The 23,697-nt window shown below is 42.6% G+C and overlaps 1 protein-coding gene across 4 annotated transcripts in view; it reads left to right on the top strand.

The window, feature by feature from the left end:
* Positions 1 to 23,697, top strand: part of TAPT1 (transmembrane anterior posterior transformation 1) — a 56,714-nt gene that overhangs the window by 8,149 nt on the left and 24,868 nt on the right. Inside the window, exons 1-4 of one of the 4 annotated variants that reach the window (XM_049630346.1) lie at positions 8,871 to 8,954; positions 14,240 to 14,305; positions 19,962 to 20,124; positions 22,548 to 22,683. In XM_049630346.1, coding sequence (XP_049486303.1) covers positions 14,280 to 14,305; positions 19,962 to 20,124; positions 22,548 to 22,683 — 325 coding nt within the window. In that variant the 5' untranslated portion in view covers positions 8,871 to 8,954; positions 14,240 to 14,279. Of the gene's footprint in view, positions 1 to 8,835; positions 8,955 to 14,239; positions 14,306 to 19,961; positions 20,125 to 22,547; positions 22,684 to 23,697 lie in introns of those variants that run through there. The other 3 variants (XM_049630344.1, XM_049630347.1, XM_049630345.1) reach the window with 3 other exon arrangements.

The following is a 23,697-nucleotide window of genomic DNA, read 5'->3' as shown; positions in this document are numbered from 1 at the left end:
GATCAAGGTGTTGAACCTCCTTTGACTTTGACTTTCTTTGTCAAAGATCAGGGGGTTGGACTAGGGTGTCCCGAGAGTCTGTGACTCTGAATGGGTTTGCATATGAGGAACAGAGGAAACAGGAGCGAATGGAAAGATTCACAGAAAAGGAAATTTTACTAATCTAATGGAGGAACTTAGTTCTGCTTTTTGGAGGGTCCAGGGGTGTAACATTTAGAAAAAATAATTTAACACGTTGTTTTCAAAACTACGAACTTACTCAAAATATCACATAAAACCTTTTCGTTGTTTCTCAGTGTGAGTGTTCAGAAACATTAAGAAAATGTCACAGCCATTTGTGTCACCTTATGTCAACAGAACAGTCCTGGGGTTTCATGGTGAAACGAATAGAGAGTACTTACCCAGACCCATGTTTATGGCAGCGATTTCTTGGACGTCCTGCTCAGTTTCTAATTTCATGGAAGTGTGTTTGGGGAATCACCCCGCTAAGTTCTTCTCGTGATGCAGCTCTCGTTTGTGACACGACCTGACTCAGACGCCCCACCACGAGACTGCTAAGAAGCAGGAAAGCCGCGGGATCCACAGTTGTCAGAATCCAGCACCTCAGCAGCCTAGGCTGGTGCCCCTCTGGTTCAGTCTGAGGCTTGTTGCCCCTGATTGGGGTGGTGGTGACGGCAGTCCCTCACTCCTGCAACAGTCTTACCTTTTTTGACTCTCTTTGAGGACAGCCAGCAGCCCCTCCAGAAGTGGGGCTCGGAGGCGGGGGAGCACCAGGCATCCAGGGCCTCTCAGGCCCTGCTACCTATTGGGCATAGGGGACGCATCCGAGAGTTCTAGATAACCAGCCAAAGACTTCACGCTTCTGCCCTGTTCACTGATGTAGTTAAAAGACAACTTGTGAAGTTGGCACCGCGGGGCTCTGTTGATCTTTTCGAATCAGTAACTTATTTCTGGAAACAATTTTAAATCTCTCCCTTCCTGTCTCTTTCCATTGGGTTTTATCACGCCTTGTGATCTCTCATTGAGACTGTTATTCTCCTTACCTGTCCCCTCGGCTTCTCTCAGCCTGCGGCAACGCTGCCGATCCCTCCCTAAGAAAGTAGATTGGAGCCAGGAAGTGGTACGGTGTTACCACCAGCCGGCAGCAGCTGCTAAGACCTGTTCCTTACCATGACTCTCCCTTGTGCGTTGCAGCCTTGTTTGTTTTTGCAGATGCCAAGTCATGGTCCCTGCCTCAAGGGCTGTTGCGAGGAGTAAACAAGTTAATGTGGGTCGAGGGCTTAGAATGTAACAATATTCAACATGACTTAAAGAGAGGCAAGAAAATCCAAGACCTTTCCACGTATAGAGTCTTTTTACAAATGAAAACCTTCAGTTCATTTACCTCTTAAGAAATGTATTCCTCGTGTTAAAATATATGTCAGGTGTAGATTCTGATTATTATGAAGGCTTTCATCAAAATTACTTTGTTTTCCATGGTTACATATGTATATGTAATGCTGCTTCACATGAAGGTCCCAGGTTCACGGTGGTAATCCCATTGTCGGCCTTCCCCTGGAGTGCAGACTTCCCGGGCGGTGGGGGGGGGGGGGGGGGTGTGAATTTTTTAATTCAGGTGAATAAAAGTTATTATAGGGATGACCTTGGAGCAGTAATTGCTTTCAAAGTCAGTCATTTGTAAACTTTTTCAATTGACAACTCATTCTCATAAGAATGATAATCCACTCTTCTCATAATGGATCCCTGCATGTGGGTTCGTTGAGAACTTCTGGAATGTAGGATAAAGGTATGTGTTCCTTAGTGATTACTGGAGATGAGTTCTGTCCCTCTTGTAGAGTGCTTACATCCTGGCCATGCAGGTTCCTGCTCACACTGCACCCGGGCGTGCCCTTCTCTTTCTCCAAAATTCTGTTCCTTCCTGCCGTGCCTGCCAAAATCTAGTGCCCATCGTGTCTCCCCTGTGGGAGATCCTTGCTGACTCTGTTCCTCCCTCCCCTGGGTGTACATTCCCCAGCGCCACTCCCACACGTGCCCACCCTGCACAGACCTAATCTCTTTGCAGTGTTCCCAGAGCACATCATTCACCAGCACTTACTACCTGGCCTGCGTCCGGCTCACTTGATTGTGAATTCCCTGAGGAACGTGTCCTTCCTAATGACCTTCTATCCCCAGTGTAGAATTGAGCCAGATACGGTCTCCGCTCTTACAGGAGGAGACCCAGAGCTCTATAAATTGTGAGACCAGGGAAGAAAAGGGAAACACCGCTTCCCATTTTCCGCCTTTCCAGCTAACACTCCAGGCCAGCCACCCTCCACCTGCGGGTGCCGAGCGGTGGTTGTGGTGGAGGAGATGGTGTTCCGAATTGCCACAGGGTGGTTTGTGTCATTCAGAGAGGCGTATTCCAGAATGTGCTATTTTAGTTTTAGCCATAGAAGTTTATTTACTTTGCAATTTAAAAAGGAAGGCAGGAGATTTTTGTCAAAAGGGGACAGATTCTAAAAAGGTTGAGAAACCGTGCTCCACTCTCCATGGAGGTTGGCACTTCAATTTACTTCTTTTGAGGTGAGTATTTTTCAAACGACGAAGGGCAATAGTAGTAGGTTGAAATAATCAAGCAGATTATTTCAAAATCTATTTCCATGTAAATTTTAATAAGTCTCTACTTTGAGAATGAATTTTAAGAGACATTTTCAAATTGGGGCACCTGGGTGGCTCAGTCGGTTCAGTGTCTGACTCTTGGTTTCAGCTCAGGTCATGATCTCATGGTTTGTGAGTGCTAGCCCCACGTTGGGCTCCGTGCTGACAGCACGGAGCCTGCTTGGGATTCTCTCCTTCTCTCTCTCTGTCCTTCCCCTGCTTGCTCTGTCTGTCTCTCTCAAATCAGTAAGCTTTTAAAAAAAATCTTTTCAAAGTGAATATCTGCAATTTGTCTCAGTGCTTTTCATTCATTTTTGTACAAAGAGCTTCCCAGCTTACCCCGAAACTCTCTGCCAAACTACCTATAGCCACTTTGAACTGTCTTCACTGCCCCTGTGTCTGTCCATGAAGGGAACTGAGTTCCAACCAGCCTATCCCTGTAGGTACCTGTGTTTCAGAGAGTGCATTACCATCCTTCAGCGGGTTGGGAATTCAGGGAGACCAGTACTGCGTTATAAAAGGGAAGTAGAAGATATCAACCTGTATCTTATGGAATAAAAGTGAATCTTACTTTGGCAAAACTTTTCTTTTGGGTTTTTGCGTTATATGAATATGTGTGTAGTGAATCATAACAGTGTTTCTATTGGTGGATCCTGGTCAGAGTTTGATTGCTCTTCTTTGGGCAATTTGCTCCTTTACAAGACTTGACTTTTTTTTTTTCTTTTTTTTTTTTATAATGTTTATTTATTTTTGAGACAGAAAGAGACAGAGCATGAATGGGAGAGGGCCAGAGAGGGAGGGAGACACAGAATCGGAAGCAGGCTCCAGGCTCTGAGTTGTCAGCACAGAGCCCGACGCGGGGCTCAAACCCACGGACCGTGAGATCATGACCTGAGCCGTAGTCGGACGCCCAACCGACTGAGCCACCCAGGCGCCCCAAGACTTGACTTTTTTTTTAAGACCGACCTTAAAATAGTGGTCATATATTTGATTCAGCTATCACAGTCTCTGCCACATGAGAGCTGTTCAATATTTGTTTGATTAAGAGGAAAGGAGGAATAACTCAAAGAATGTTAGCCCTGGGAATGTTTCACACAAGACCGTGTATAGCGTTTTGTCTTCTTTCCCTGGGCAAATGCACAGAATGGAAAAGCAAAAGCCAAAAAAACAAAAAAAAAAAAAACAAAAAAATTCCAGTGTCTGATTTCTTCTCGGAATATTTTCATCATGCTTTGGTTCTTTGCCGTATTTTCATTTTCTGCTCTTTGTTATTTATGTAGTGGTCAGTGTGAAGAGGTGATGTATTCATTCTAAGGGCTGGCCTGTAAAGGTGAGATGGGTTATGAAATGAGATCCAAATCCACAAGAAGGTAAAGCGTGCTGAGCCTGGGATGGCGGTGCTGCAGCGGGTGAGGACGATGGAGAAATGGGTGAGCCCAGCGAGGGTCCAGTGCACAAGGCATGACTGCTAGCTGATGGGACAGATTTGCACCCGGGCTGTAAAAAGAGGCACAGTCAGAAAGCCTTGTGCTGTTTAATTTCAGTTAGAACCTAGTGGGGTTTTGTTTTGTTTTGTTTTGTTTTGAGTCTGCAAGTGGCATTTAAAGGAGGGCAGGAGGCTTTTGTGTTTCTCAAAAGGGAAACAGAGCGTGGTATATGACACCGATTCCATTACAGTCATACCTTGGATATTTCGGAGGGATTTTCGTTAGGCGTTGCTTCAAACTGCTTGATCACTCTGGGTCCAAAGAGAAAGGAAATCGTAAGGGCCTATTTTACCAAGATGCCATGCAAAGTAACTGAAGGTGTGAAAGTACACATCATTCCCTTCCTAATATATACCACACCCACAGCTTTTAATTCTTAGTAACGTGTTTTCAAAGTTAGCTATAAATCTCAATATGTGAAATTTATTTGCCTTTTATAAGTTCGATTCATTAAATGTCTTATTTGCATTTTTTAATGACACTAGGTAAATTAGCAGAAGAAAAGTTAGCACAGAGAAAACCGTGTTAATCCGTAGGTCTAGTAAAAACAGGGCGGAAGTTCTTTTGGCTCTGCTCAAACTGCTTCGAACCGAGCGTGTAGGGCCTTGGGTCAGGACGACTCGGGCTTGAACGCCAGTTCCTTTACTCTGACCCGCAGCCGTGGGCGAGCATTCAGCTTCCAGAACTGGGGTTTCCTCAAGTGTCCAGTAGGGATGGTAATAACTACCTCAAAGAGCTGTCAGGAGGATGAAGTAGCAGGCTCTTACCACTGTGGCTGGCCGGTGTGAGCACGGGTGACGTTGCTGTCCAGCCCCCCCAAACTCCGGAGTGGCCGCGTGAATTAGCTGAGAAATACCCACGCGGTGAGTGTCCCGCGGGGCTCCAGGCTCACGCTGCGCCTCGCATGCTGGCTTTACCTCCTTCGAGGATGAATGGTTTTAGGATCACATCCTGTTTATTAGGAAGTTTTCTCGTAAGGAATTTAAAAGAACCTTTGCTCTCTGAGAAAGTGCAACCTCCAAACAGCAGGGACAGTAGTTGAGGCCCCTCTCCCACATTTCCAAACCCTGAAAGGCATTTGTGTTGCTTTTCTCGTGCATTGTGTGTTCTCACCACATGAGTGCTTTCTCCCCACCCAGCTGAAATTTCCTTAGACCGCAGCCACTTGCCCTCCTTCCATTTTTCTGTTGCAGTCTGTTTATGTCGGCACCTCCGGACAGTCCACGGTTAGCATACTGTGTGAGATTATTGCTTGCCCGCTTGGTTTGCTGGGCTGGTTTAAAATGCAAAGAGAGGGGCACCTGGGTGGCTCAGCCGGTTAAAGGTCCGACTTCAGCTCAGGTCACGATCTCGCAGTTCCTGGGTTCAAGCCCCACGTCAGGCTCTGTGCTGACAGCTCAGAGCCTGGACCCTGCTTCACATTCTGTGTTCCCTCTCTGTCTGCCCCTCTTCTGCTCGTGCTCTCTCTCTCAAAAATAAATAAACATTAAAATATATAAACAAACAAAACAAAATAAAGTCCAAAGAGAAAGGCCAGTAGACATCTGTTACTCTTGTTCACCGTGAACGATTACGAATACTAATTCCTCTAAGCCAGAGATAGGTGGCTGCACTTTTTTTATTTTTTAATTTTTTTTTATTAGTTTTCTTTATTTTTGAGACGCTGAGGGAGAGAGACAGAGCGCATGTGGGGGAGGGGCAGAGAGAGAGGGAGACACAGAATCCGAAGCAGGCTCCAGGCCCTGAGCTGGCAGCACAGAGCCCGAGGCAGGGCCCGAACTCACAAACTGTGAGATGAAGACCTGAGCTGAAGTCGGTCACTCAACCGACTGAGCCACCCAGGCGCCCCTAGGTGACTGCACTTTTATTCTTTAAGAGAAAGTTACAGTCTTCATAATTTCTTTCCTCCTCTGTGCCCTTGCTCTGCTTCCTCCCTCTGGAAACTTCTTTCCCCTCCCCTCCCCGCCCTGACTCCTGCCCAGTGTATCCTCTCCGTGTGGCAGTAGCCCTCATCTTCTCACACATCTTTAAGGGTGTCCCCTGGAGTGTTTCCTACATCTCCCCAAGTTGGTTCCACCATTCTCTCTCCAGGGCTCCCCTGTTCCTAGTAAACTTGGTTCTGTTGTAGCAGCAGTCTCTGTGGGTGTCTGCGTGCTAAAATTGAATAAGTGTAGTGAGGGCAGAAATCGTATCCTGGTGTCACGCCTGGCGGGCTGAGCTCGTTAGGTGGCCCATATTCACAGCTTAGTGGGTGTTGGATGAATGAGTAACGTGCTCCTCCCCAGTGTAAGGTCACGAGAAAGACGACCACTTAGTCTCCTGCCCAGTGTGCCGTCTCCTGAGTTGGCATGCACACCGAAATTACCTTCTGGGATATGCAGGCTTCTAGTAGTTTCTGCCTTTGGAGGGCAACCAACAACGGTCCACCAGGAAACAGAGGAAGGCTTCTCGGCGACGAGAGAGCAGTAAATAAGGGCCACGAGCTTTACGTGGACCATGCTCAGTCTCCTACAACACTCCTTTGTACACGAAACAAGGAAGCAGATGCAGGTCTGTGCTGGCAGACAGGACACCTGACTGACCAGCTGCCACGGAGGGAACCCTGGAACGTGGTTCTCAGCACATGACTCGGTCCTCCCCTTGGTATTCGTAGTGAGCCTATGTTGTTTTAAAAAAACAGAACAGCTGTTAGGGTGTCTGTATTCTGATTAAGAAACCTCGTCCGTATATGTATATATTCTTTTGAGACATTTTGCAAAACATTAATGTGTCCTTTCTTCTTTTAAAGGTTTGCTAGGGCTTCTTTACGAGAGCACCACAGACCGGGGTGGGGCGGGGGGGGGGGGAGCTTAAACAACAGGAATTTTATTTCCCCACAATTCTAGAAGCTAGAAGTCGAGATCAGGGTGTGTGTCCGCAGGGTGCATTTCTTCTGAGGCCTCTGTCCTTGGCTTACAAGATGATGTCTTCTCCCTGTATATTTGTATCATCTTTCCTCTGTCTGTGTCTGTGTCCACATTTCCGCATCTAATAAGGACACCAGTCATACTGGATCAGGACTCACTGTAATGACTTTATGTTAACTGAATTACCTCTTTAAATATAAAGAACCTGCCTCCAAACATGGTCACCCTCTGAGGTCCTGGGCGTTAGGGGTTCAACATAGGCATTTGGGGAGGACACAGTTCTGCCCATAACATTGTGAATTTTAAACTACTTAATGTATTTACATAGGATAGTTCATTACCTCAGGTTTCATGGAGTGTTAACGTGTGAGGACATTGGGATCTCACCGTGCTTGTGTGTCAGACCCAGAAAGTCACCGCTCCTACAAGAGCAGAGTTTGGTCTCCTAGGTGTGGCTACTTCTCCAAGCCATCAAAAAACTCCACCTTCCTACAAAATATGTCATGCATTTAACAGGACAAATGCATAACATTACTAAAAAATAGGAAGGATGTGGCAAGAGAACAAGAAAGAGGAAGAGGTGCAAACGTTAGCAGCTACTCCTCCAGTTAAGAATAATGCCTTCTAGGGCGCCTGGGTGGTTCAGTCAGTTGTGTCCGACTTCGGCTCAGGTCGTGATCTTGTGGTTCGTGAATTCGAGCCCTGTGTCGGGCTCCGTGCTGACAGCTCGGAGCCTGGAGCCTGCTTCGGATTCTGTGTCTCCCTCTCTCTCTCTGCCCCTCCCCCCACTCGTGCTCTATCTCTGTCTCTCAAAATAAATAAATGTTAAAAAAAAAAAAAAAGAATAGTGCCTTCTGGGACACGTGGTGGCTCAGTCAGTTAAGCATCTGACTCTTGATCTAGGCTCAGGGCATGATCTTACAGTTCATGGGATCGAGCCCCACGTGGGGCTCTATGCTGGCATCGAGGTGCCTGCTTGGGATTTTGTCTCCCCACCTCTGTGCCCCTCCCCCTCTTGTGCTGTTAGTCCCTCTCTCTCAAAATAAATTTAAAAAACTTAAAAATATAATGCCTTCTAAGCACAACAAGTTTGAGTGCATGTGAAATTGTGTTAGAATTAGTAATCCCTTTACACATTTGTGACGTAAGGACAGTATTTTAGGGGCACCTGGGTGGCTCAGTTGGTGAAGTGTCCTACTTCGGCTCAGGTCATAATCTCGCAGTCCGTGAGTTTGAGCTGTCAGCATGGAGCCCACCTCGGATCCTGTGTCCCCACCCTCTCTCTGCCCTGCTCCCACTTGCACTCAATCTCCCTCAAAAATAAACATAAAAAAAAAAAAAAAAAAGTGTTTGAGCCCAGTATATGTCCTAGTCTTTCCCTATCCACGAAGCACTCTGATAAACAGGAGACAGCAAAATCAGAAAGAGTAAAGTTAAAGACTTTATCTGAAAGCTTTTCAACAGTATCTTTAAAGTCTGAGGAGGTGCACATCAGGTGTTTCATAGTCATGGTCGGAGCAGATTGTCTTTTGAGTAATTGACTTCTCCAGGTGGTACACCAAAGGTTCTGTGGGGAGAACTACAAACTTGCACTTTGAAAAGGGATTCATCATTAAATGTGGCACATGTACAATGATTAACTTGTTATTCGCGTAGCTGAGTTATGAGTACCGAATCTCCGACCAAGTTTAGAAAGTCCTCATTTGAAATTTTCATCTACAGTTGTTTAGAGAATATTTATGTTTTGTTTTTGTTTTTTGTTTTTTTTGTTTTGTTTTGTTTTCTTCTCTCCTTTTAAAATCCAGCTCATGGTTTTTGGAATCTTTCTGTGCCTGGATGCATTTCTGTATGTGTTCACCCTGCTTCCTTTAAGAGTTTTCCTGGCACTATTCAGGCTCTTCACTCTGCCTTGCTATGGCTTAAGGTAAGTTTAAGATTGTGAGCTATTTTAAATGTTTAAATTATTTTTGCTACTTATAAAAGTGGTATTTTACTACTTGTAGTTGTTAAAGTAAATAATCACTTGGATAGATTTTGCAGAATAGGGATAATTCATACAGTTTTCATTTATACTTGGGCCCTTAATGCATTAACTAATTCTGTTTGTCTTATTAATGAATATTATATAATGTGTTTATATAATATTTGTACTTTTTTCGTGCACGCTTTTTTTCCAAATGGTTTTGAACTAGACATTTGCTTCGGCTCGTGCAGTAATAATAATGCAGACGGCTACGTAGGAGAGTGGGAAGGCCTGGGGGCTGAGAGCCAAGGCCCTTGTGGCCACTGTTGCCACCTTGCCCAGTACCTTTGGGTTCTTGAAGTCCCTTGACCTCCTGGGCATCATTTGTAGGGTGAGAACTGGGTTCTGGGCTGGCAGTTACCAGGATCTCCTCAGGAGCTCTTACTTCAGGGGTTCCTCATCCTCTCGTTTAAGGATCACTGTCTTAGTGGCTGTGGAGCCTTAGTTACTGACTCCTGTTGATTCTCCCTCCAATTTGTGAGAGGGGGGAACTCTCGGAGAGCATTGTCCTAGTGGGAAAGCGCAGCCCAGCCCAACGTTGATTAATTGGTGAGATGTGGGGAACTAACTTCTCTGTTCTCTAAGCCTGTTTCCACATCACGGTAGAAAGGGGATGTTGAGAGCCCAGCATCTTTTGCCACAAAGATTGGGAGGCATACAGAGAATACCCAGCATGATGCCTGGTTCATAGTAGATCAGAACAAATACTAGTTTCCTTCCTTTCTTCTTTACCAAAACTAGGAACAGTCAGATGAAAACGTTAAGCTTACATGGATCTTAATGCTTTATTGAGGTTAGAAGTTTGGGTTTTACAGGTTTCTCTTTTTGTACAGATACACCAACATGTCTCCACTCTATGGAGTCATTCTCTATGACATCATTTTACGGTTCTTAGTAGAGTTGCCCAAGTGACGTTTCTCACATGGATCCCTTTTCTAAACACATTTCATTCTGAAAAAGTTTTAAGACACTGAAATGGACAATAATAATAAACTTCATTTAACTATAAATTAGGTAGTGATTCCATGATATATAAAAATATGATTAATAAAATTATCAACAACTTAACCATGGAAGCTGAGGTACAAAATTAATGGTCGATATACAGAATTACGTGTTGATTTTTTTTTTTAATGTCTAAAGTCATGGAAGATTCTCTTTTAAAGTAGTAAATGGGCATATACTTCATACTTAGTAAGCACTGAATAACACATGTAGTCCGTTTAGAAATGAACCTTAGTCAGTTTCAATAAGGAAGAAATCATTCCAGTACAAATGAGAAGAATTTATTGGTCATGATGACCATGTTGTGGAAAGAGTAAAAATTCTTTGCCACATTACATGGAGTAAAACAATGATAAAAATTAAGATCGCATCACTGTTATATGTGATGCTTGACATTCTGTAACCCTACCTACCAGAACGAGAGAATTGTGTTACAAATGGAAGATTCTTTTTAGAAATTTGATCATCAGCTTTCAGAATTCAGGTTCATTCTTTACACCTTTGGGAGAATTTTTAATGCTTCGTTCTTATTAGCAAACCTTTTTGAAGACATTTATAGCATGGTATTTTAACATCAGCAAAGCCTAATCTCATATAGCTTTTTTCCTTTTATCACTATTGGGGGATCAGTAAAATTATGGTTATTTTAGTTTTCAGAAGACCAGAAAAAAGTATCTAATGAAACATTACTGAATATAAGTCTTCATATGGGCCGCATAGCCAGGATGGACACATAGAAATTCAGATAGAGCCAGGTGAAGCTACCTGACATAAAATAACTAATGCCGTGTAGAGATGTTCACGTCTACACTGTGAGCTGAATTAGCTTTTTAGTTTTTCTCTGATCAGCAATGTGAGGGAAGTTCGTGTTCCAGCCATCTTTAAGTGAATGGCTTTCAAAGACATAGTGTGTTCCGTATGGCCGTTGGCATGTGATGAGATACAACAGTAGAGGGAAATACAACTTAAAAACTCTCTTCTTTCTAGAGTGGGTCCTTCCTCGGGTATGTTAGCACGCAGTGGAGGCTCACAGAATGAGTGGCAGTGGAGATTGGTCAGTGTTTTCCCGAAGGCCTTTTTTAGGTTCTGTTTGAAGACCCATCTTGTTATTGTGCGGGCATCTAGAACTGTGTCATTTCTAGTGTTTCTTGTCACTTGGGGGAAGCAGGACACCAAAATAGCGTGAGAGTAGTCTTTCAGTGTGTGTTCTGAAAACTAAAAGAGGTGTTGCAGAGAGCTGGCACATTTTCATTCCTCTCTTCCCGTTGGCTTTGTTGTGAGTGGCTGATGGTCCCTGGAGCCGACCTTTACAAGATATTTGAAGATTTTTCTTAGCACATAAAGTAGAGATGATTGCTTTTGTATATTACTTTAACATACTTTCAGTGTAAATTAATTTGAGTAACATTTCAAAATCAAATAAAAAGTGTTCTGTTTTCAAGGTTTTAGAGCTAAAATGACACTAGAGGGCAGCGCGTCACCCTACATGCAGGACTCCGTTAAGTTTCCCAGCGCAAACCCTTGCCATTTCTGCAATGTGGACCAACTAAAAAATTACATTTTATGCTCTCTCTAATAAATATTATATACATGTATACACATATATGTATCTAATGTGAAATGCAGTTAAAATTGTGTAATAGAACTTCAGCAACTTTCAGTGTTCTGTGTGAATGTAGGCCAGATTACACAGAATGTGAAAATACTGCCTTACTTTGTCTTAGTACCTTAAGTATGCCTTATCCAAATTGAGTAGTTTGTACTTCCATTAGCGTGCATTCCAATTTATATTTTCTTGGAACAATTTAGAAAACAGTGTCTTTTGGGGCATTATTTTTAAAAGCACCAAAGTTGAAGTGTTTAAAACTTGAACTAGGATAAGAAAAGTATATTACCAAAGCTATTGTTAATATTATGCCTAAGACCTCTTTAATTTTTGAAGAATAGAAAAACACATTTGTTTTTACAGAATTAGCATTTAGAAATAGCCAAATTCTGCCTTCTCATACCTTTTCTTCCAACATTCTCTACTTCCATTAAAGGTTGATTTGTCTTCACCAGTAGCTGTGTTATGTTCCAACTTTTTCAGCAAGCAAAAAGTGCTCTTTCCTTCAGTCTGACTTTATTTTTCAAAGGGATAAAAGGAAATTCAAAAGACCAATACAGAATTCGATTGTGGGGTTTTCTGTTCCCTTATTCTTATATTCCTATATGTCAGTCTCTTTTCTCTAAGAAAGTTGCTGTCTTCCTAGTCTCTTAGTTCTGTTGAATTCTTCCCCCACAAAGCGGGGAGAAGGATATTTGTCAGGGTAATCAGGATGCTGACATGAACACAGTGACTTTGTGGTCTCCAGTACTGTTTCCAGATCACGTCAGTAGTTGTGTAACGTTGTTGCCTTCTTTCCATATTGGAGATCAGTGTGTTTGCCTCCTCCGCTTGCAGAGCTTATCTCCGGCAGCGTTTGTGAGATGCTTTTGAAAGCTGACGGCCTCGCAGATTTTCTGCTTTAGGAATTTATTCTTTGAACCGAGTCCTGAATATTCTGTAAACCTCCCATGGTTTTTGGTTTGGGTTTGCTTTTTGCCTCTACTGACATCTCAGTACACGAGGACTCTGCCCTTCACTCCGGCTGAGGGCCAAGGCCATTCTCCACGCCCTCAAGAAAACCCAGCCTTCATTGCGATGTCCCCACTGGCTGGCATTTTGCCAGCTTTTGACCCTGTTTAAACATTGTTCATTTTGAGAAGTTGGCAGGGCAATTATCTTGACGTGGTGGGTGTGTTTGTGTTGCCTACAAAGGAGGCACTGCTTCCATAAAAAGTATAGTGATCTCAGGAATACTTACTTGACAACTTTTTGCTAATGAATTAACAGTCTTGAAAATTTTTTGCCCCCAAATGTTTTGTTGGAGACTAAAATAAAAGAAAGACATCTAGATTATTTTTAAAAAATTTTTTAATGTTTATTTTTGAGCGAGAGAGAAAGAGCACGAGCTGGGGAGGGGCAGAGAGAGAGGGAGACACAGAATTCCAAGCAGGCTCCAGGCTCTGAGCTGTCAGCACAGAGCCCGACGCGGGGCTCAAACTCCTGAATCGTGCATGAGATCATGACCTGAGCCAGAGGCAGAAGGTTAACCGACTGAGCCACCCAGGTGCCCCAGACATCCAGATTATTTAAAAGCAGATTCCTAGGTTTCTTCCCTTTTGATTGATTATGTGAACTATCTGTGTTTCTTGGAAGAATGGAAGTATTTCATTTTTTAGAAAAGTGGACTGCTCTATATTGTGCGAAAGAGGTATCAGACGTCATTTTTCCAAATTTACTTCTAGAGTAAATATAGAATAACCAATTGTGGAAGTGTTTTTAATTTACCTGACATTTTTGTGAATGCTCTTTCCTTCTCAAACTTGTGACTTCATTTTGTGCTTTAGAATTCTCCATAACACTTGAACTAAAGTTGAGGGAGATGATAGAGAAAAACCATGCTCTCTGGTGCCAAGAACTGATTGGTATTTTTGAAAACTTTGCTGAACCATTTTAGACGGCAGTAAGTATAGAGTAGGCTTAGGTGATAAATGCCAGAGTGTTTTTCTTGTATTATCAGAGCTAATAAAATATGTGCAAGCAAATTTCCCGGCCTCACCTCGGTTTTAGACAGAACTCTTACTTGAGGTTTCATGGACCTTTTTGTTTTTAAGAGGCAATAGTGTCTTTTTCCTCGGAGAGTTTATCCCCTAGGAAGGCATTCGTCTCTCAGAAGAATTACGAATATCAAATGCTTGAGGGTTTCTTCAGCTGTTGGGTTTCCTCTATAAGCCTTACCTCCTTCAAGATAATTCACCCCAAATTCACTTCACACACACACACACACACACACACACACACACACACACGACTTTTCTCTTCTTAGGCCTGAGCCTCAATTTTGCCCTGAATGGTTAATCTACCCCCTACAGCACATGGAGGGAGAGCTCTCGGTAGCTCTGTCTGGGGAAACAAGTATGTTTGTGATTTCCTCTTATCAGGGTTGATCTGCGTGGCTGATGTGTCGAGAGCAGTGTACTTGTTTAATTAGAGAGTCCTCTTAAATCGGGTTTGTTGTCCCGTCTCCTCACCATGGCACTCTGAGTAGTGTAGCGACATGACAACCTTCTCTCTCTCTTTCTCTCTCGTAAATCAGACCCAAGGGAGGAGCACTTTCACTTCCTTTATAGAATGGAATGTGGTGTCACAGGGACTCCTTGTGGTGAGTAAACCCTGATTTTTCCTTCTCTACTCTTGGCCAAATTGACATCAGTGCAAACGAATATTAATTATAACGGAAACGACAAAAATGGCATAGGCAGACGTAAACGTTTGAAGATGGCCACCTGAAGAAAACATGGTTCCCTGTCCTTTGTTGGTCCTAAAGCTCTGTCCACATTTTTGCAGGCTTTGACCATGATCTCACCCAACATAGAAAAATCACCAGTAAAATGATCTTTAATTACACTTGTTCAGACTTGACAGCAATACTTTCTCCTCGATGCCACAGCAGAGTCAGCTGAGCTGCTTAGCCACTGCCATCCAAACAGTTTTTATTTTGCATTATTCCAGATAGTGAGCATAGCTTTATTAAACGAGTTGGGTTTTCTCCTAGGGGAGTTTGAAAGTATTTTGAAACCCAAGGAAAGACTTATAATCATTCAATTTCAGCATTTAGTCATTATTTTCCTACTGTATGTCAACAGAACTTAAGATTTAAAATACTGTTTCCTAATTAAGGAAAATATCTTTTTTAAATACAAGAAAATTTTTTAATATTTATTTATTTTTGAGAGAGAGACACAGAACGTGAGCAGGGGAGGGGCAGAGAGAGAGAGAGGGAAACACAGAATCCGAAGCAGGCTCCAGGCTCTGAGCTGTCAGCACAGAGCCCGAAGTGAGGCTTGAACCCACGAACTGCGAGATCATGACCTGAACCAAAGTCGGAGGCTTAACCAACTGAGCCACCCAGGCGCCCCAAGGAAAATATCTTAATCGCAATACTGTGTTTGAATTTACTTCTAAATTATAAAGGGACTTCTTTTTTAAAAATGGGAACCATATAACATTTTACATTTTTTAAAAATTTTGCATTCTTTTAGTTATACTACAAACAGTTAAAGCGTTCAGAGAGAAAGAAAGAAAGATTCAGTCTATGTATTTTATAATGAAATATCTCGTGCTGATAGCTTGACACCTTTCTACACCAATTTGAAAATCAACCAGGCAGGGATTATCCCATTTTTCTTGCTCATTTGTGTTACCTTTTCTTTTTTCTTGATCTTTCTGTATGCTACCAGTTTTTACTTTAGTCTCAGCACGTTCCCTTCTGCCATGGAGCGGAAGGAAGAAGCCTACCTAGAGATCTTTGTCCACTACCTTGTTCGGTTCCCATGAATCTCTGAGCCCTTTGAAACAACGGCAGTGCTTCCATAGACAATTGCGCATGTCCAGGGGAAGCGTCTGAATGAGTAGAAGGTGAAATTTAGAAATGAGAAAATGTGGTTTCTGTATGAGTGGCTTGACATGAAAATTTTAAAAATATTTTAAGTTCTGTTGAGTATCTTGTTTAATGTTACCCGTCTTGCAGTAACTCACAACCAAGCCTAGACTTTAGTGGGTTTTTCACTTTGTCCAGCAGCTTCCTCCGCTTATTTATGTGTCCGTGTAGGATTTTTAGCATTTGCCAAATGAATTGCCAGTAACTACCACTTCACAGACATTTATAAGGGAGAACATGAACCTGAAAGTATTGTTTGAAAGCCCATTCCAAGTTGATTGGCAAGGCTATGGATAAGCTGCTTTTGGAGTTGGAAATGCTTATCAGATAGTCGTCTAAAAATATCTTGATGGAGAAGGAAACCTATATTGGGACTGGTTCAAGTTCTTTTAATACTGTGAACTTATTTTGAGGTTAGGTCTTTGCTTAGAGATGCTGTGATAGATAAAGATACCTTTTAAGATGCCACCTTAGAAATAATTTTAATTTTTGCAACTTTCCTTTTTTACTAACAGGGATATTTATCTGAAAATAAGAGTCTGTTTCTTAGGAGGTCTGTTACTTTTATTCTTTATTTAAATGATACTCCTTCATTTTGAAAATCAAAGTTCTCTCTGGAGCAACCACTTATGATATTAGCAGTGGATGTTTTCACCAGAGCAGAGAGCACACAGAAAGCAGTGGGTCCAGGAAAATATGGTCCTGTTTTTTTTCTCTTTTTAGAAATAACAAAAATGATGGCTATATTTGCTGTTTAGCACAAAATTTTTCCAAATGAGATGTCAGTACAGTGATAAGTAATATGGAATTAAATAATTATGCTGAAAGAGAAAGGGTACCATTTTGTTGATTTATAAGTTCTTTTAAAGAAAAGTCTAGAATGGTAATAGAGACTACCATGGTAGTAAAGAACACGCCTTCTGGAGCCAGACTGCCAAGGTTCAAATCCCTGCTCCTCCATTGCTTGACTAGTAACTGTCCAGCTGTGGGCACATTCTCGACTGTACTTTGCCTCATTTGTAAGACTGAGATGGTGATAGTACGTTGCCCATAGGATTATTGTGAACACGGGAATGAGTATATTCCAAGTGCCTAGAACAGTGCCTGCCGCATAGTAACGGAACTGTCCTATAAGGTGTTTCTACAACTTTTCTGTCGTTGTTACAACCTGGTTTAATCCTAGGCGAGATAAAGCTAAATTAAAGTTGTTTATGCTTAATTGTGAGTTATTATCATCTTTGTTCAAAATGTGTCATATTGTGTTATTTTGGGATATATTTTTCCCATGTTTGGTAGCTCTGATTCCCGACAATGACTTGTAATTAGTGATAGTATTCCTTCATAGATATAGCAACACATTGGTCCTTTGTTGTAAATGTTTATGAAGACACATAATTGGGTGTGTGTGTGTGTGTGTGTGTGTGTGTAAAAGCCCTTTGTCTCTTAAATAAAATTACTTTGGCTGAGATCACTTAACTAAGTAGATGTCAATCTATTACCGAAAGCTCTAAGTATAGTTTTCTTCGTTTAATTAGTAATCAAAATCACCTTGGTAATTAATGCAAATTAATTAATACTGCCCTACTTTTGGTATCTATCATTTTCTTTAATTCATAAAACATGACCTATAGTTTCTAAATACAGAGACCCACGGCTCTTGGCGATTTGTGATAGTCAGCGTATGCAGAGCTGCACCTGCGCTTCTGGGGAAGCGTTGGGAAGTGAACTCCGTACCATTGCCGGTTTGTCCCCTGGCTGTCGCAGGGGAGGCAGTCACACATAGGCCACCTGTTCAAACTCTCCTCTTCTCATTGCTTGAATTAAAAATATGTTTAGTGCCACCTCTCAACAAATGTAATGCCTCTTCTGTTTTTAATCTTGTGGAAGTAGGGGCAGGGAATTGCCTTGATAATCGAATAGGCCTTGACAGAGATCTGTGTTCTGGGCTGGGTGCTTGGGAGATGGGCCGCGGTGAGAAACAGCCAGACTCCACGTGGGAGAGAGGAACGGCACTGGAGAAAAGAGTCAGGGGGAGAGGGAAATAATGATAGATCTTCATCAGCTTTGTCCTTGAAGCAATTTTGCCCCAAACTTCAGCTGCTAAGAATAATTTCCCTTGGCGTGTCAGTTGGTAGCACTGGTCTCAAGACCTACGGTCTGACACAGACACATTCTGACCTGTCTCCCCAGTTAGACTCCCTGCTTCAGTTCGGTGTCTTCCCATCTACTTGGAAACCTTTGTAGACCTAGTTCTCATAGAATTTGCCTCTTTTCAGGACTTTTGCAGTATCCCGTGTTCTATGAACAGATCGAATTCATATCTGGCTGAAAACACGTGTGGTGTGCATTATAGGAAATAAGAATGAGGTCCTGTATCAACTGCTCGTGGAGCTGATACCGCAAACCTCGTTTGTAAAATGATGTTTCGCTGTTTGTGTAAAACAGCATTTCGGGTAACAGTTGGGAAGGCTTGCAGATTCCTTGCTGATCTCTGCAAGACTGTGAAAGAAAAGAGCCCCTGATCCGAGTGGGGACAGTGGTTGGGAAAGAGCCTCAGAATAGGTCAGCAGACAACACCGAATATATGGAGACCTTAGAAGGTCGAGGGCCAGTTGGAAAAGGAGCCGACCCCTTAGGCTGGTGCTAGAATGTTGTCACTGGGGCGGAAATGAAGAGATTCTGTAACTCCTGAAGAAAGTACTCAGGGCTTTTGTTGATGACACTGGGCAGAACAGCTGTGCGAACGGGAGGGGGAGCATTTCCTGTCGTGAGGAATTCGCCTGTGGACACAGAGCCGCTTCCGTTCCTGTCACGGGAGTTTCATAGCCACTGAAAGAAATCTTAAATTTCCTCTTTTCTGTGTGTGTGTGTGTGCGTGTGCATGTGCGTGTGTGTGCGTGTGTGTGTGTTTTCCCTTGTGATTTAGTGAGATGATTCCATGCACAATTTAGGTTTAGCTCTTTATGCTGTGATCTCAGAAGTGTAGGGGAGGAAACTTTTTCTTTTTTCCTTTCTAGACTCTTTGGCTGATCCAATAATTAACCTGCCATAAAACAGACTAACAGGAGAAACATTTGATTTCATATGTACAGGAGCTTATAAAAATATTTGAGACTCAAAGAAGTGACCAAGCAGGAAGCTTTTATGCCTTTAAGACAAAGAAAGAGTAAATTTGTGAAGAATTAACAAGATCCAGGTGTTCGGGCTTGGGGTAGCAAGTTAATGAAGAAGTGACAAGGGTTGCTTATACAGCCTTCTCAGCACTGGATTTCTTATGTCTGGTGATCAGGATGCCTTCTACGTCACTCCAGGTGCAGGGAGGGTGCCATTCATGGGGGAATTTATCTCCTGTTTTCAAGGGGACAGAAGAGGTCAGAGTGTCCTTGTATCAGCTGTTTCCTCAGTCACTTTAATTCAAAATAATATGCCACATTGGCATACTTGGGGGTGGATTGCCTTGAACCCCATCTGAAGTAAACAATGATTCTGCCCATATTAATTAGTAAAACAATTTGCAACTTGGGTCAAGCGAGTAAGAAAAAGATACGAGCGGAGAATTCACAGAAATGTAAATAACTTAAATATATAAAGAAATGCACTTTTCCATTGGGAAAAATCAATGGCCACTACGCTAGATGCCATTTTTCAGCAGTGGGATTGGCAGAGATCCGGAAGTTGATCTATATCTGGATTGATGCGCTTGGGCTACAGGCTTCCTCATAAGCCACTAGTGGATATGAAAATTGGTACAGCCATCAGAGAGGGCAGTTCTGCTGCTTCTGTCCAGGCAACATGCCCTTCAAGTCCAATTTTAGGAGTTTATCCTGCAGATATACGTTAATATATGAGACGTGACATGTACATGGCGTCACGGTTTGTGGTTGCAGAAGACTGGACATTTGCCAGTGGTGTCCGGTAAATTACGGCACATCCACACAGTGGACCAGGACGCCATCATGGAAGTATGAACTCCTTGTGAAGAGACAAGGAGAAACCTTCTATGCTATAAATAAAAAGTGCCGAGGGCTACCGTTGTACCGCAGGGGCTGAGCCAGCGGGCCGCAGGGCTTTGAGGTGAAAGTCTTGTGTCGAAATCATGGGAATCCATTGCTTCAAAGTCCTTTATCAGCAGATGCCCGCCCTCTGCGTTTGCTTGTTAAGAGGGTCCACTTCTAATAGTAATTCTGGTTTCACATCTTTATATTTTGTACTCGACAGAAAACTTCACACTGCTGAATAGTCAGTAGAATTCGTTAGTTCTTAAAATATCAACGTAATTCTCATTTTTATTTTTGTATGCCAGTGCATGTTCAGTAAAGATTATTTCGAGAACACATAAAATAAAACTCATGTTTTTATTACTTCTTATGCATTTCAGGGACAGACGTTTGCTTCAGCCTGCTCAGGTGTGTGACATCCTGAAGGGTGTCATTTTGGTAATCTGCTATTTCATGATGCACTACGTTGACTACTCCATGATGTATCACCTGATAAGGGGGCAGTCAGTCATCAAGCTGTACATCATCTACAATATGCTCGAGGTGAGTTAGGGCACTCACACGGTCGGTCGAGCTTCCCAGACCGTGACAGGCTTGGCTGATGCACAGACTTGGGGCCTTCTGATATGGAATACTTGCCCGCCGACTCTAGTATTAGGACTGTTGTTGGCCTTGATGTTTATAGAGTCACTTAGAGACCTTGTTAAAAATACAGATTCTGATTAAGTGGTTCTGGTCTGAGGCTGGAGAATCTCATCCTGGCGAGATGGTGCCCACTGCTGGTCCTGGGTCCCCAGGGCGTGTATTGTCCTCAGGTGGGAGAGAAGGGTGCCTGCTGCCTGGAGTTTAGTCAGAACCCCCGTGAGAATATAGGTTGTCAGTTGTTAGGGAAATTTGTTTGCAAATTCATTGGAAACCCACGTATACTTTTCACTGGACCTTTAAAAATTATGGAAAAATGATAGGATTATATGTGTTTGCTATAATAGATGTATATTTTAAAGTGCTTTGGAAGTTTTTCATAGAGCAAGCAAACAGAAGTCTCCCAATTCCTCCAAGTACTTAATATTTGTAATACAATATATTTCACTTTAAAGCAGTCAACATATGAAAATCTGCTTTCGTACAAAAATAAGCAGCTACACAAAGCAAAAAAAAAAAAAAAAAGCTTTGCTTTAATAAATTCTTAAAATAGTAAGTAAGCTACCCTAGGTGATACAGTAAAACTTTTGAGATTCAAATGCATTTTCCTATACTACTTTTCAGGGACACAAGTAAAGTCTCCTTACCTTTTAAATGAGCCAAGAAAGGACTTTCCCTACTGAGTGGGGCAGTGGAGTGGTGTGGGACTGCCGGCCTGTCTGCTCTGAGACTGCATTGCTGTGGTGGAGGAGGGTTCTCCGTATCGTCACGGAAGCCATGGAACTCTGGCCGGTCCTGGTTACTCCTCAGTTCGTTGACCAACATGACTTAAAACCACACCCAGCTTCCTGATTCTAGGCTCATTGCCTGTGCTCTCGTTTCGGCCCCACCAAGCAGGATGCAGATGGTGGGAGTGGGTTTTTGAGGCAGAGTAGCCGCCCCACTCTCCCCTCCCTCTCACCTACAGAAAAGCCCGGGCTCATCTCCTTCCTTCTGCCGCGTGAGTGGCTCTTCCTGCCAGTAGCCTACTAGTTCCCTTCCCTGCCTTCCCTCATAGGGGATTGTAGGTGCCGAGGGCTTCTACCTACCCCCAAACGCAATGCGCCCCCTAGTATACGAAGCCCTCTACGGGGTGGCCTCAGTACTATTATTCGCGAATAGGCCTTAAGGAAAAGGGTCCGTAAATTGCTGATCAGAACGGCTGAAACACATACTCACTTTGCAGACTACGGTTGACGATGTGGCTTCAGCACAGTGGACAGGAGTCCAGACTCTCATCTAGAGATAAACCGTCTCTGACCGAACCCTGCTTCTTCACTTACTGCCTTGCTGTCCTGAACTTGGCTGCAGGTTGCCGAGTGTCTGTAACTCTTACTGTCTCACCAGTGAACCGCGGGTGCTAGCGGAATTAGGAATGTTCAGTGAGGCAGTACGTAGGGCTTAGCACGGTGCCACACGTGCGTTGAGGCTCCCCGAACGGTGGGTAGCTCTTATGTCTTCCTTTAGCAAATATTTAATCAACAATTTCTGCATGCCAGGCACTGCCTTTAGACTCTAAAAATCCAGAGGTGAGCAAAGCCTGTTCTCATGGAGCTTATATTCTGCAGGTGGAAAAAAGACCATAAACAAGAAGATATTAGGAAATGATAAATACCATGGTGAAAAAGAACAGAGTGATGGGTTAGAGACTGTGGGAGCCCAAGGCTGATGATCTGGGTGTGGATGCACATGATAGCTGAAGCCTGAATGACCTATGCCCTCCTTTTTTTGTTTCTTTTGTTTTTAATTTCAGCGTGCTTCCGGTTATTTATCATACTATATTCATGGAGATCAGTCCCTGAAAATGTTTTTAGGAAGTAAATCTGCATATTATAAACTATGTAATTAATCCAAAACAAATTACAGCTACCATTGTTTACAAATATTATATTTGTCAAATTATATATTTGGCCTAAAGGATTTAAGTTCAGACCCTGAATCCGAACTTAGAGAATTAAAACTGGAGGACCCATGATTTTCATGTGCCTCTCCCTTTTATCTTTGCCCCCATGTAAGACACTCCTTGTTATAGATAATGAGTCTAAGTGTACAACAATTTGAGCACTCACTGTATGTGAGAGAATAAAGAAACACCCCTGCATAAGTAAACAAAGATCTCTGTTCTTTTATAGCTTGCCTTCCAGCGGTATTTAAAAATCCCAACTCAGTTGGGATTGAGTTGCATCTGAGTTGTGGTAACATACTTCGGTGGAATATTAAGAAACACGTTGCAGGGAAAAAAAAAAAAGGAAAGGAAACACCTTGCCAATAATTTTTCTCCTCAGGTAGCAGATCGTCTGTTTTCATCATTTGGACAAGATATATTAGATGCTCTCTACTGGACAGCAACAGAGCCTAAAGAAAGAAAAAGAGCCCATATCGGAGTGATTCCTCACTTTTTCATGGCCGTTCTCTATGTCTGTATCCTTTAAACTTACTGGGAATTTCAAGTCAGTGCATATTGTACATCATTTTATTTGGTTAGCTGCTTCTCAGATTTAAAGGGGGAGGAGTGTGTATCCTGAAGATTAGTGTGAAATGTCTGCTTTCTTTTGGTAAATTGGCTGTAGTAGTGATTATAAATTAAAGAGACTTGTGTATGCTTGCTCCCTATAACTGGGAAAAAGCAGCTCTCGTCTCAGTGTAACTGATTATATGGAAGAACTTGAGAATGAAGGGTTTATATTTATACATACTTTATGTGATCTGTATAACTTTCATACCCACACTGGAATTGTGTGGAAGTTATCTTTAAGCCTGTGAATTCTTTGTTAAATCCTAGGGCTTAAAATGTATACGGCTCATCTAGAGGTAGAATTTGAAATTGGTTGAGAGGAATTTTGGAGGTTTTATCTCCTCTGTTCCCCACACCCCATCTTAAAGCTTTTCTTTTGAGGAGCAAAGGCTTTACTAGATAAACTTTGTGTGAGCGTGCGTGTTTACCCATACATACATTTGTACACACTCGTGAGTAGCTGCACTTCAGTTCCACGTGGGGTCAGGGCTCCTTCGCGGGAGTTGCACTGTCTCTGAAAGAGTGAGACTTGAAAGGATTGGATTAACACTTGGAAAATGTAGGGACTAAGTGGGAAGATTTCTGTAAGCATAAAAGTTTGTTCCAAGTATAGGAAGTAAAACAGCTCCTCTTTTCATGTAAACGAACTAGTCCAAGTGTCATACAGATATCATGCCTGCAACTTGTGGATGTTTTCAAAAATGACATGTAAAGAAACTTCATTATTAGACATTTCTTATTATCTTACAGTCCCCATCCCCTGCAGAACTACAGAGGTGAGTTGCTTCCAGACTTTTACTTTGTGTGCTTTTCTGTTTAGAAGGCAAATTAGCTAAGTCTCTTTTCTCAGTATTTATCATAATTTATTCCATATATTTAACAAACTGTTTTCAAGGCCTGTTTGCCAGGCCTTGTGCCAA

Source organism: Panthera uncia, chromosome B1 (assembly GCF_023721935.1).
Source record: "Panthera uncia isolate 11264 chromosome B1, Puncia_PCG_1.0, whole genome shotgun sequence".
Classification (NCBI taxonomy): Eukaryota; Metazoa; Chordata; class Mammalia; order Carnivora; family Felidae; genus Panthera; species Panthera uncia.
Note: the sequence above shows the minus strand (reverse complement) of the source record. Positions and strands in the feature narration are given on the sequence as shown.